Source organism: Quercus suber, unplaced genomic scaffold (genome assembly GCF_002906115.3).
Source record: "Quercus suber isolate HL8 unplaced genomic scaffold, Cork oak 2.0 scaffold_119, whole genome shotgun sequence".
Taxonomy (NCBI): Eukaryota; Viridiplantae; Streptophyta; class Magnoliopsida; order Fagales; family Fagaceae; genus Quercus; species Quercus suber.
In genome coordinates, this window is record NW_027069584.1 from 1,423,416 (window position 1) to 1,436,463 (window position 13,048).

General features: G+C 38.7%; 1 protein-coding gene across 1 annotated transcript in view; it reads left to right on the forward strand.

Moving 5' to 3' along the window:
• LOC112026514 (DNA ligase 4) overlaps window positions 1–1,804 on the forward strand; it is a 58,052-nt gene extending 56,248 nt beyond the window's left edge. Inside the window, exon 29 of the mRNA XM_065775787.1 lies at window positions 575–1,804. Within this exon, the coding sequence (XP_065631859.1) occupies window positions 575–1,295 (721 nt within the window). The 3' untranslated portion in view covers window positions 1,296–1,804. The remainder of the gene's footprint in view (window positions 1–574) is intronic.
• Window positions 1,805–13,048: the final 11,244 nt, after the last annotated feature.

The following is a 13,048-nucleotide window of genomic DNA, read 5'->3' on the forward strand; positions in this document are numbered from 1 at the left end:
TAAAAAAAAAATGCTCTTTTTTTTAAACTGTCAAGTATTTGTTCAGTGCTTAATATGCTCCGAGATTGTAGATTCTTACAATAAGTTCCTCTTTAGCCCACCTGCAGTCAACTAGGAGATAGAAAACCCATGATACAAAATGATGATAATGTAAGAATTATAAAATTAGAATCCTTCAATGATTGTCAAATTTAGTGTTACATTGAAGTCAAATCGTTTGAATTTGGGCATCACTTTTTGGTGGTACCAGGTGGCTTGTTGACAATGGTAGTTTGATCAATAGCATAACCCAACTTTGAAAACGCTGGTCCAATTGGATTGTGGTCCCATGCTCATATATGTTAGTTCTCCTAAGTTCATTGCAGAATTGATTATTGTCCTGGTTGAAGCAGAAATTTCTTCAAAGTTTCTGTTTGAAACTACTGGGAAGAAGATTGAAGTTTTGTTAGAATATTAAAAGTTTGTTTGTTTGTATGTTTGTTTTTTTTTTTTTCATAATATGAACACTTTCCATAATACTTTTTCTGTTGGCTAGATGTTGTAATTGATAGTTTTGCTCTCGCTACCTTTCCAGCAAACACGATGTGGCTCTAGGAGCCATTTGTGGATTGGACAATTTAGACAATCAGAATATATCCTCTTCTCTTGATGTAAGGGAACAGAGAAGGGAGAAAACTTCTCCAGAAATTCCTAAAATTTTGGTCTCACATGAGGAGGTTGGGAAAAGGAAAAGAGGAAGACCTGCTGGTGGTACAAGCAATAGAAAAGGAAAAACAACTGTGGCACAAGCTCGAAGAACACGAGCATGTACTGGAAAGAAGCCTGCTAAAATTTGTGATAATGAATCAGATGAAAGTGGGTCTCACGACGAGAAGACTTGCAGGGAAGAAATCAAAATTAGAGAAGGAAATAACAAAATGTCATGTAAGGAAAGTTCAGAAATCCAAGAGACTAAAATGGTACAAGACACTGAATCATCATATAGAGGCAAGGCAGCTGAGGAAGAAGTTGAAAAAGATGTTAGATATGAAGAGTACAATATAGTTCCTAATATTGAGCTGATTGAAACACATAGAATCCAAGACAGTGAGAGGCCTGAAAAATTCGAAGTTATGATCGATCCTGTTCAAGCCATGTTGTTGGACATGATTCCGAGCCTTGGAGTGAAGAAAATTGAGACTACAGATACAATTCTTGAAGATGAGAAACTGCTCTTGGATCCCAATACAGAGCCTACAAAGAAAAAGAAAGTCAGCTACAAGGACGTTGCTGGTGAGCTTCTGAAGGATTGGTAATATCTTACATTTGTGTTGGCTGTAAGTTTTGTATCAAATGTCTGTTGTAGAGTGAGACAGGGTTGGGGAACAAACTACCTTTCCAGTAAGCTTGTTTCGTGTGTACTATTGCAAAATTCTTGTCGGATGCAGGCACCAAAATTAGTCATTCAGTGGAGAAGTGGATGATAGTATCTGTTCAAAATAATTTATTTTTTTGTTGTTGTTGTTGGTTTGGTCTGAACACATTTCATTTATGGGTTTGCCCCTAACATCGTCCAGCAACGTATTGAAGGACCAATAGTTTATACCACATGATTTGTTCCTCCAGATCTTTGGGTTGATGTGAGCCACAATTCAAAAGGAGCGTATGGAAGTGTTTCTAACTTTCTATTGATTTTTACATAGAAACATATAATTAATGTTGTTAAGTGTTGCTGTTATGTTGATGATCTTGCAAAGCAAAGTGGATTAAAATGTTGGCTTTCAAAATACGTACTTCGTTAATGGTGCTTCAACCGTTACCTTTATGTTGTTTTTGCGTCTGGTTGGCCTCCCTCCCCCGAAAAAAAGTCTTGCATTTCATTATATATATATATATATATATAATTAAAGGAATTGAACTGTTAAATATATTAACAACGCGATGTGTATACTATGTTGTATATGTTAGAACGGACGTGGAAGGGGAATCATAGAATAAGAACACTGAGAATACAAGGGTTACGTGATTCAATCTTGTCGGTCTACGTCTACGAAAGAAACCCTTAAGGACTACATCTTTATTGTATAAGAGTGTAGTGCAATAACTTGTATTACAATAAACCATAACATGAGTAATATAGGCAACTAAACTTTAGACTACTAGAATATGGTAGGTATAGGTTTGGGCTTATTACATTGGCTAATATGTCTAATATCTATTTAACACTCTCAAACTCAAGGCAAAAACTTGATGAAGGTTTGAGGTTAGATAAGCATGAGAAGATCTCTTAAAGATGCCTTGAATTCACCTCTGAAGAAATCATGATGAAAAATGTGCCAATTGACCCATTTTGAAGCTTTAAATGAAGAAACAGAGTTCAAAATTGGAATCTACACGAAAAAATGAGCAAGACAGGTCCTTTCAGAAATTTTAATTTTTTGTTAATGGTCAACGCAAAAGGTCAAAGTCAAAGGGTAGTAGTCAAAGTCAACGAGGCAGTCACGGGTCAGATCCAAGATATACTAGTTGGGTTGGTCCAAGTTAGCAGGGTTAAAGATGATGCGATGCTAACATGGAGACTCGCTGACGTGGCGATGCTTGCATGGCGACTGACGTGTCTAGGGCTAACGTGGCTCTCAATGACGTCATCAGAGGATGTAGTTCTTCTGTGCATGTATGATGTCTGATGGCAACGGTGCGTGGTGAGAAATCTAGGTGGCACGTGTGAGCACATGTCCTAATTTACAAGCTACATAAAAAGATTACAAAGCTTTGTCTTCTAGTTACAATCTATTAACAATAAAGGCTATTTTACGAACCTAAAACCTAGATTTGGGGGCTAAGTTACAGGATGGGAATGTGTTAGTTTGGGTGCAAGAGCCCACAACACGTTTTTGGTGTTCTCCTCATGGGAAGTATGCCTTGGCCTAGGACCAGGCGGAGGGTGTAAATAAAGTCGCCACCTAGATTAGGTTTAAGAATCATATATATAACACCCTTTGTGGAATGATTGATCTTTACCAGAGCATGTGTTTGAAGTTTAGGTATGGGGATGAAAAGATGTTAATCACCCAAACCCACCCATCCTGTAAGTTAGCCTCCACTTATTGTGTTTCAAATCTTAATCCCATCAAAAGGTCTTCTAATATGTTATTCTAAACTCATACACACTAACATGCATCTAAAAGCAAACAAACATTGACATTCATAATTATCCAAGGGTGGCAAGTATATCACAAAGCAGCAACATCAAGCATGCTTGATTATTCAAACATAGCATCATGGCATTCATCAATCAAAGAGGCCAATTATCGTGTTCAAAGATGCATGTTCATCTTTATATGCATGACTTATCTTCACTTACCTCACTGCACCATAACATCTCAGCACCTGTGCATCAATGCATGTTCATTTTCATATGTATGTTTATTGCATTCAAGAAAAGCAAGAATCCTAATCATTCATCTATCAATTAAACAAAACAAAGCATGTCATTCTACTGACTATAGGACTTAAACATATGAAACCAAACTAAACCGAAGCTAAACATGTGAGAAAAAGTAAGCAAAAATCAAAGAAACTTGAATCTAGGTTTTTGGGCATGAGTATGTGTACGCATACACAGGGAATGCGTGCACATCCGAGTTGTATGCGTGAGCATGCATTAAGCATGCGCACACATACTTGCCCAAAAACTTAAACCCTAAAATACAGAACAACTAAATCAAAGCAAAAAATCTAGCACCTTATCATGCTTCTAATATGAACGTGAAATAAAACTAGACTAAAGCAAGTATATCAAAGCATTAAAACATGGAAGTAAACAAACAAACAAAGACGAAGTGAAGAGACAAAGTTGAACCTTTATCTCAACACAAGAACTCTCTAGAGCTTTGATTTGACCGTTCCCCTCTGTTAATCTAATTAAGAACAAAACCAAGAAGGTTAGTAAACTTAGAACTCGAAGGCTAAGACCAAGATAGGTCCCAACCAAGTAAAACTTGACTTGAGAATGTTTTGGTATAAAAACTCCATCTTTGATTTACTATTTTCTAGTGAATTCTGTATATTTCATCCTCCTTTGTAAAAGTTCTTTTCTGGGCTTTTTATAGTGATCATAGAAGGGTGTAGGCAGCTCCCAAACAATGTGGGACTTACTCTACATGAATTTATATCCAAAAACTTTCCTTACAGGTATTTTGGAATTCTAGATGTGTGCGCATACTCGGGACATGCGTGTACATACTCAGGGCATGCGTGCGCATGCCCTAAGTATGTGTACACATACTTCAAGTGTGCTTGCGCATACGTGTGTATGCATAAGCATGCTTAGGGTTTTTCCTGCACTTTTTCTTTTCCAAAAATAATCTCTCAAAGTGTGCTTGCACATACGTGTGTATGCGTAAGCATGCTTAGGGTTTTTCTTGCACTTTTTCTTTTCCAAAAATAATCTCTCAAGTCAAATTTCAATAGATTAGGCCCTAAATCAACCTTGGGCCTCCGAGTGATGTCGTCATTGGGGATCGGAGGCTTGGGTCATAAGGGGTACCAAATGAGGTGTCTACAGTTGCCCTTCTTTTGATTCATAAGCTTCGTCAAAAGAATCAATAGAAAAAGAGACAACACATTTTGTTTCAACATACGACTCGAGCTTAACCCACGCATACGGCAAACCATACACGTACATGGGGTGGGGTGCAACTCCAAAGAGTTGTGTGGGATTCGTACGCCTAAAGTCCCACAGGTGTTACTTAGGAAATGAGCAAGAACAAGTTCACTATCCCAGAACCTGGTTTGCCAATTTTCAAGCAAAAGGCGAGTAACTCAATATCCTAGAGTCACCAAAAAGGAAAAACAAACTTGGCCAACAACCTCAACCATCAACCAAACAAACAAATTGTTGTTATGAGCTTAAAGGATACATATCTATGGTGTCCATTTATGGCTCTTGCTTCAAACTTATTTGGGTGGCTTTCACCTATGGGTGGATTTCGCTTTTGTCTCAATCTCTTATGTTCTAGGTGGCTCATGCCTCTGTCTCAACCTCTTTTGTTCATGGTGGCTCATGCCTTTGTCTAGGTATACATGTTTAGTTCCAAGGAAGATATGTACTAAAGTTCTGTAGTCATTAATTTTGATATCAAACATTCTGAGAACTTGGCTTGCATGTTCAATTCCCGAAAGATATGTACAAAAAGTTTGATGCTTCCTTATGGTGATGGTAGTGTTCTCATGATCCTGGTGAAAAACTCGCTCATGGGGTTTTCCAAACATTCTTGGGATTTCTTGTGATTTTTGGATTGCTTAACTCACTGAGGAGTTTCTTGGTGATTTTCGACCCACTAGGGAGTTTTTCAGCATTCCTGGACTCGTTGGGCCCTTCGTGTAATTTTGAATTTTCCAAACCCACCAAGAGGTATTTTTGTAACTTCCTGATATTTGGGGCAATTTGGTAATTTTTGATGTTCCTTGAACCATTGAGGATGATTTGAGATTTTCTAGTTTTCTTGCCTTTTGAAGGTCCACTGGGGTGTCTTTGTGATTTTCTTTCCTTCGAAAAAAAAATTGTGATTAAACTACACGTAGTTTAGCAATGTGGCCTAAACTACACATAGTTTAGCTAGTGGGTGCCTTTCCCGCCTCTTCATTTTTCTAATGGCTATTGACAGTTTCTTTTTCTTCTTATTCTTTTTATCTTTTTCATTTCTTCATTTCTTCTCTAACTCTCCAAGTCCTTCTCTTTGTCTACAAAACCTTTGCATCTCTCTCATTCCCTCATCAATGGCTCGAAAAACTTAAAAAGCTTCCTACACCATTTCTGGCAATATCTTCAATCTCACCTGTTGGATTGGTGCACAAGGCTAAACGAGTCTCCCCTATTGCTCTATAGGCTAGAGGAACATCTCTTAGAAAATGTATGGCTCGGATTGGTAAGTTTTCCAAACTTTTCTCATTTTCAAGTTTCACTTTGATCTTTAATTTTAATATGTTTTTATACTTATAAATGCTTAGGTTTTTCTGTGGGAATGGTTTAGATGAAAACCTGATGCCTTTGGAAGGGTAGGAACATGTTTATGATGAGTTTTATTCAAAAGAGGTAAAAAACGGAACACGTTCTGATTTCATCCATGCATGTGCATACTTAGTGTGTGCATGCGCATGCCTTGGTAGAGGTGGCCGATTTTGGGCCACTCATGCATGTTTTTCCAAAGAGCTTGGCCAGCAGTGTGCTGCTCTAGGCACTAGCTAAGAGGTGGTGGGACATTACCCACACTTTGCACATTACTAAGTGGGAGATGACTGTGACTCCCCACGACTTCCACTAGATGAATGGTTTAAGATCCCACGGGCCCATCATCAACTAAGAAGGCGAGTCAGGTGTGGAGCTTGGCCTAGACCTATTAAGGTGTGCTTACTCTAGTGAGTATGTCCGTTACACCTATTTGGAGGCGAACTTCAAGTGACTCTTGAGGACCAAACTCAGATGGCTAGGGCATTCTTTCTCTATGTGGTAGGGTCATATCTCTTCACCAATGGGGTTAGACAGTGTCCGTGAAGTGGTTGGCTCTCTTCCACAACTTTGAGGATGCTTGAGGGGCAAATTAGGGGCATGCTTTCCTGGCCTACTTTTATTCGGTCATGGACACACTGAGTCGGAGGACTCTACGCTAACTAGCGGGGCTTTGGAAGCTCCTTGAGGTTAGATTCTCTCTCTTTACTTCTCTTTGTAGTCTTACAAATTGTAGTTCATACTCTTGCAAATTGTGTTTGTTCCTTATATTTGAACTGCTATTTTGGACTTGCAAACTATATATGTGCTCTATTTCTTGCAAACTATTCTTAACTAACAAAATAGTAACTGTGTTCTTTTCTTGCAAATTGTTCTTAATTTGCAAACTGTATTTGTATTTTATTTCTTGCAAACCGTTCCTAACTTGCAAACTGCATCAGTCCTCCCTTCTTCATGCTTACCCCTCTTTTTATGACCAAGGCTGAGTATCAGACTTGGAAAGATGACTTTAACTACACTAATCGCCTTTTGGAGGACCAAGACTATGATGAGTTTAGCGAGGGTCACCTCATGCCTCCTTTCGGTGCTACAGTATGTAACTTTGTTCATCATCTCTTTCTTTTCTTTGTCTTATATGTCATGTCCTATATGTGTTAGTCTATGCTTATGGCCCGAACAGGGTTTCTCCGGAGCGTCCTATGGAGCATAACCCCAATGCCACGTGTTATCCATTCCCCGAGGGGACACGAGCTGTGAATTACTTTATCCTTATCCTTTGCATTTTTCCTTCCACATTTTCTTAGCTCATCCTAACATGGTCTCTTTATCCAAGATATTAGCCTACTATAGCTGAGCATGAGGACCTAATCTGGCTAGCTAGAAACCTCAAGCTAGAGGTGATAGAGTATTCTAGGAAACTCTATGGTCCTAGTGGGTATGCCCAAGGCCTAGATGGTGATGATGATGATGATCTTGAGGCAACTTTGAGGGTCTAGCCAAGGAAAAGGCATTATCAGCGATGATCCTGCAGATAGATAGACATATAGACACATTTCCACTTTTATTTTCTTTTTCTTTTTCTTTTAGCATTTATTTCCCGTACTTTTATTTTATTTGAGACATTAGGTTGGAATGTATGCATGCTTTACAGTTTTCCTCCTCTTCTCTCTTCTTTTCCTTTTTCTTTCTTCCTTCTACAATCTTGGGTGAAATTCTTAGTCTAAATATGCCTTTGGACAATCCTTTAGGCTATAGGAGACTTAAAACTGGTCCTTGTTGTAGGAACCACACTCCAAAAAGGAAAAGGAATCCAAAAACCCTAGAAACCATGTGCACGCATACTTCCACATGTATACACCCATATTTGGACTGTGCATACCCATACTTTGACTATGTGCACTATAATTGTAGGCAAAAAGCCCTAGCCATCATTTTTCACTATAAAACAGTTGTAAAATGTCTCTAAACCCTCACAAAATGTATTTCAAGCCTAGGAGACAATCTTTAAGGTTCCTAATGTCAAAATTCTCTCCACTTGAGGTCTCTTTGTGGGTTAACAAACTCAATCTCAACTTCAAGGATACCTTCATCCCTTTTGGCCTTTCTTGCATCTCTCACATCCACCAAATCAAGGTTGATGAGCCTTTTTTGCATACTGCCACTGAGTTTTGGATTCCTACCAACCATGTCTTTCAATTCAATGGCGTAGAGTTGTGCCCCACTTTTGAAGAATTTGGTGTAATCATGGGTGAGTGTGAATTTGGCGCCATCATTCTCCCTCTTGAGGAGGATCTTTCTAAACTAACTCACCAACTTTATGGAATTCATTTATCCATGGCTAAAAGGTGGTGCAAGTCCAAGAAGCTGAATGTCTCTGTGGTTTTCAAATATTTCTCTAAGAAGAATATTCCCTTAACTAGAACGGAGCGTGCTCATCATCTCAACACTTTCTATCTTTGCATTCTTACAAGGTTTTTCCTGGTGCATGAAACATCTCGAGTGGATCCCGGAATTCTTCATGTAGACAAGAACTTGGGAAGTGGGAGCCTAATACCCATCATCTTAGCTAAACCCCTCGATGGTTTGGATGTCGTTCATAGGGAGGAAGAAAATTTCTTTGCGGGGATCCCTAAGTTTTCTCTACCTAACGGGATTCCTCTAATTTTTGCATGGATTGCCTTTTGGTTTTCAACCCATCAAGGCTCCTTATACCGTCTTTGAACATTTCTCCCTTTTTTCTTTTTCTTTTTATCTCTCATTTTTCCACTCAACACTTATGCTCTCTTTTTCTCTCCTTCAGATATGGTTGTATGAGAAGCTTAAGTTGATTCATCCTCCACTTGTTTCATTCAATTGGTATCAACTGAAGCATTATTGAGATCAAAAGCTCAAGGTCAAAAAGATGGAACTCGCTGCACTTACGAAACTCTTGAAGCATCTTACCGCAACGGACATCCAATGGGTGGTTGAATGGTGACGCATCAAGGCCATGACTAACTATGATTTCAAGGAAAATTGTGTCATCTTGGTTGGGCTTCGCCATTGCTCTAACTATCCCACATGTCGTATTGCATGGCAATTTGATGATCGTCAAGGTATGCCTTGTGATGATGGCTTTTACCATACAAGGTTTTTAGGTAGGCACTCTAAAACTTGGCCTCAGAGGGCAATGAACAAAGAAATCCACTTTCCTTAATTCCTCGCTCCTACTTTGAGATACAAAGGTTGGTTATCCATTAATATGAGAGCAGTTAATAGGGAAGAAAATGATCACAAGAAATTCGACAAAAGAAAGAGGACTGAGTGACTACCTTGATATGCCCTAAATTTTACTTTTCTACACTTTTATGATTCCATGTCTTTTCATTCGAGTTAATAAAGGATTAGAATGTTCCAAATCCCCTATGAAAACAATTCATCTTCTTTTAATTAGTGCAATGAGAGAATTAGTCATTTATTATCTTTGCATATTGTCTCTATTTTCTTTTCTTTTTCAGTGCCTTGTAATTTTTTCCATGACGTCCTTGTGGGAATTTTCATCATGCCCATGGTATTTTACCCTAATTTTTTCTAGATCACCCTTGTGAATTTTCAACCTAGCAGGTTTTCACTACCCTAACTTTTACCTAGGCCACTTGTGATGCCCCAATTTGATTGATTGTGTGATGTGTGTAGGTGTGTGATAAGTCTCACGTTGGGTATTTATTGGATAGATCTAGGCTTTATTAACAACTACAAGGAGCCTCAATTATGACTATTCCTTTTGAGGTATAGTGTAGATATGGCTAGCGCTTTTCCTTGGGTCGTTACATATGATATCAGAGTCGACCCAGTAACCTCGTGTGGGCTCAAAGACATTACCCCACAAAGTGGGCCCTAACGAGGACATTAGGGATTTAAGTGGGGGAGATTATGATGCCCCAATTTGATTGATTGTGTGATGTGTGTGGGTGTGTGATAAGTCCCACATCAGGTATTTATTGGGTAAATTTGGGCTTTATTAACAACTACAAGGAGCCTCAATTGTGACTAGTCATATGTAACGACCTAAGGAAAAGCGCTAGCCACATCGGCGGTATACCTCAAAAGAACTAGTCACAATTGATGTTCCTTATAGTTGTTAATAAAGCTTAGATCTACCCAGTAAATACCCAATATGGGACTCATTATACACTCACACAAATCACACAATCAATCAAATTGGGGTATCACAATCTCTCCTACTTAAATCCCTAACGTCCTCATTAGGTCCCACTTTGTGGGGTAGTGTCTCCGAGCTTACACCAGATTACCGGGCCGGCTCTGATACCATATGTAATGACCCAAGAAAAAGCGCTAGCCATATCTAAACTATACCTCAAAAGGACTAGTCACAATTAAGGCTCCTTGTAGTTGTTAATAAAGCTCAGATCTATCCAATAAATACCCAATGTGGGACTCAGCAAACACCCACACACATCACACAATCAATCAAATTGGGGTATCACACCACCTTTTCAGGTTTTAAACTTAGTGGGCTTTTTCTTTTCTTTTCTTTTCAAGGGTTGTACTTTTGGAGTCTATCCATGTTGATTAGTTAGAACATCTCTTCTCCATCCAAATTAGTAATTTTCATAGTACCTCCTGACATGATCCTCTCGATGACAAAGGGTCTGGGCCATCTTGGCTTCATCTTGCCCCTAGGGTCAGAAATTTCTCCTCTAAGCTCCTTTAGAACTAGGTCTCTTAGTTTTAGATTTCTTGACTTGACTTTCTTGTTAAATTCTCTTGCAATTCTCTTCTGATAACCTTGTACGTGGTACATGGCTTGTATACTCTTCTTATCTATCAAGGCCAATTGTTCATATCTTTCGCTCATCCAATCTCCTTCTAAGGCTTGGTTTCTTCTAACACTCTCAAAGATTGTATCTCCATCTCAATGGGAAGCACCACCTCACTCCCATATACCAAAGAATAGGGATTGCTCCAGTTGATGCTTGAATAGAAGTCCTACAGCCCTATAAAGCGAATGGAAGCTTTTTGGTTCAATCCTTGTTTGTTACCACTATCTTGGCTAGAATATTCTTGATATTCTTGTTGGTTGCTTCTACAAACCCATTAGTATCCAGTCTATACGGTGAAGACTTGTGATGCTCAATCTTGTACAATTCTATGATCTTTAAGACTTCTCCTTCAAAGTGGGACCCATTATTGGAGATGATCTCTTGTGGTACCCTAAATTGACAGATGATGTTGTTTTCTATAAATGGCCACATGCTTGGCTTTCAAAACAGAAAGCCCAAATCCGTATGGGGTCCATTTTGGCTTTCAAAATAGAAAGCTCACCGAGAATTTTTCGACCTAGGAATGACCCTTGCACAAGCATATCAGAACTTGACCTCCAAAGGATTTCTCAAGCCTTTAGACCCTACACCTATGCCTAATTCTATACCTCCTACTAGGAACTTCAATGAATATTGTCACTCCCATTAGAAATCTAGTTATAAGTTTGACAATTACTTCTGCCTTAAGCTTGAGATACAAGACTTGATAGATAATGGAACTCTCCCAAATCCAAACATCATCACCAAGCCTAACATTAGGAAGAACCCCCTACCTAATTATCACCGAGCTCCTCCCTCATATCAGAATTGTGTCGAGGTCAAAGGGATTGATTAGGATTGTTCTAAGTTCATAGAGGTTGTAGGGATTGACATGGTTGAAATTTAAGGAATTTGGGACGGAAAATATGTGAATTTGAAAAGTGCTATAGCTGTGTGGGTAATTGTCCCCAAAGGGATGTCCAAATTGAAGAAAAGAATCCAAGAGGATGATGTGGCCAATGTCACTATGAGCGGAAAAATATTACAAGCCATCCTTTTTGGAGAAAAATCACCCTAGTAGAAACTTAGGAGAGGGAACCCTGGTAGAAATTTAGGAGAGGGATTGAGGCCCATTGGACTCAATGGGAATGAGGAGAAAGAGGAGGCTGATGAACATTGACATGACTAGAAACAGGTTCTTGCAGTCTTAAATGGAAGAAACAATCAAACATTAAGATGCATTAAAATTTTGTCAAAACAAAATCCTATATAACTATTGGCATCTTATGGCCAGATTTCTGGTGGAAGTGACAATATTCATTGAGGTTCCAAGTAGGAGACACAAGATTAGACATAGGAGTAGGATCTAAAGGTTTAAGGTCCTTTGGATGTCAAATTCTCATATGCTTAAGTAAGGGTCATTCCTAGGTCGGAAAATTCTCGACGAGCCTTCTTTGTGAAACTTTGGTAAGCTATAGGTTGTTGAGATATCATGCCACTCATGCTCACGAGGTTGGGTGCTTTAGCATTGAATGATCCTCCCCCATATGTCTTTTTGATAGTAAGCTTGCTTTCCCCTTTCTCCAACTTTTCAGTGTTGATGGCATCTTTAATTCTAGTTCTACTGTCACATAATTCTTCAAAAGTAATATGCAATGACAAAAGCATAGTGTTGTATTGATAATCATGTTGATTTGGTCCTTTTCATTTGGCATGTTAATCACCTTGGAAGCCTTTGCCTTCTACCTTGTCATGTACTCAGAAAAAGTGTCTCCAACCCCTTGCTTGGTAGTCTCGAAATCCCTTAGAGTTACATCAATTATAGTGTTGAAGATGAATCGATCCACAAACAAATCTACGAACTCATTCCATAATTTGGTCTTGCTTGGGTCCAAGTTGTAGTACCATCTTGAGAAGCCTCTCATTAGTGACAAAGGGAGAGCATACAATGTTTGCTTATCGTCCAAGCCTTTCATCTCGGTTATGCTTATGTATCTTCCGTCAAACTTTTCCACATAAGAAATCCTAAACTTAGGAGGCTGTGAGAGACCTGGAAAATTAGGTGCTCTCAATAAAAGAGATTTGGGTGCTTTAAGGCACCTCTCTTTTTTGGTAAGTGGTGTGGAGTGACCACTTATTTTTTTTTTTTATACAAAAAAAAAAAAGAAAAAAAATACAAATTTACATGATTGAAATGCTTCATTTTCATTGATTAAATAAAAATATATACAAGCTTGATAAATTGAAGTTTACAAGG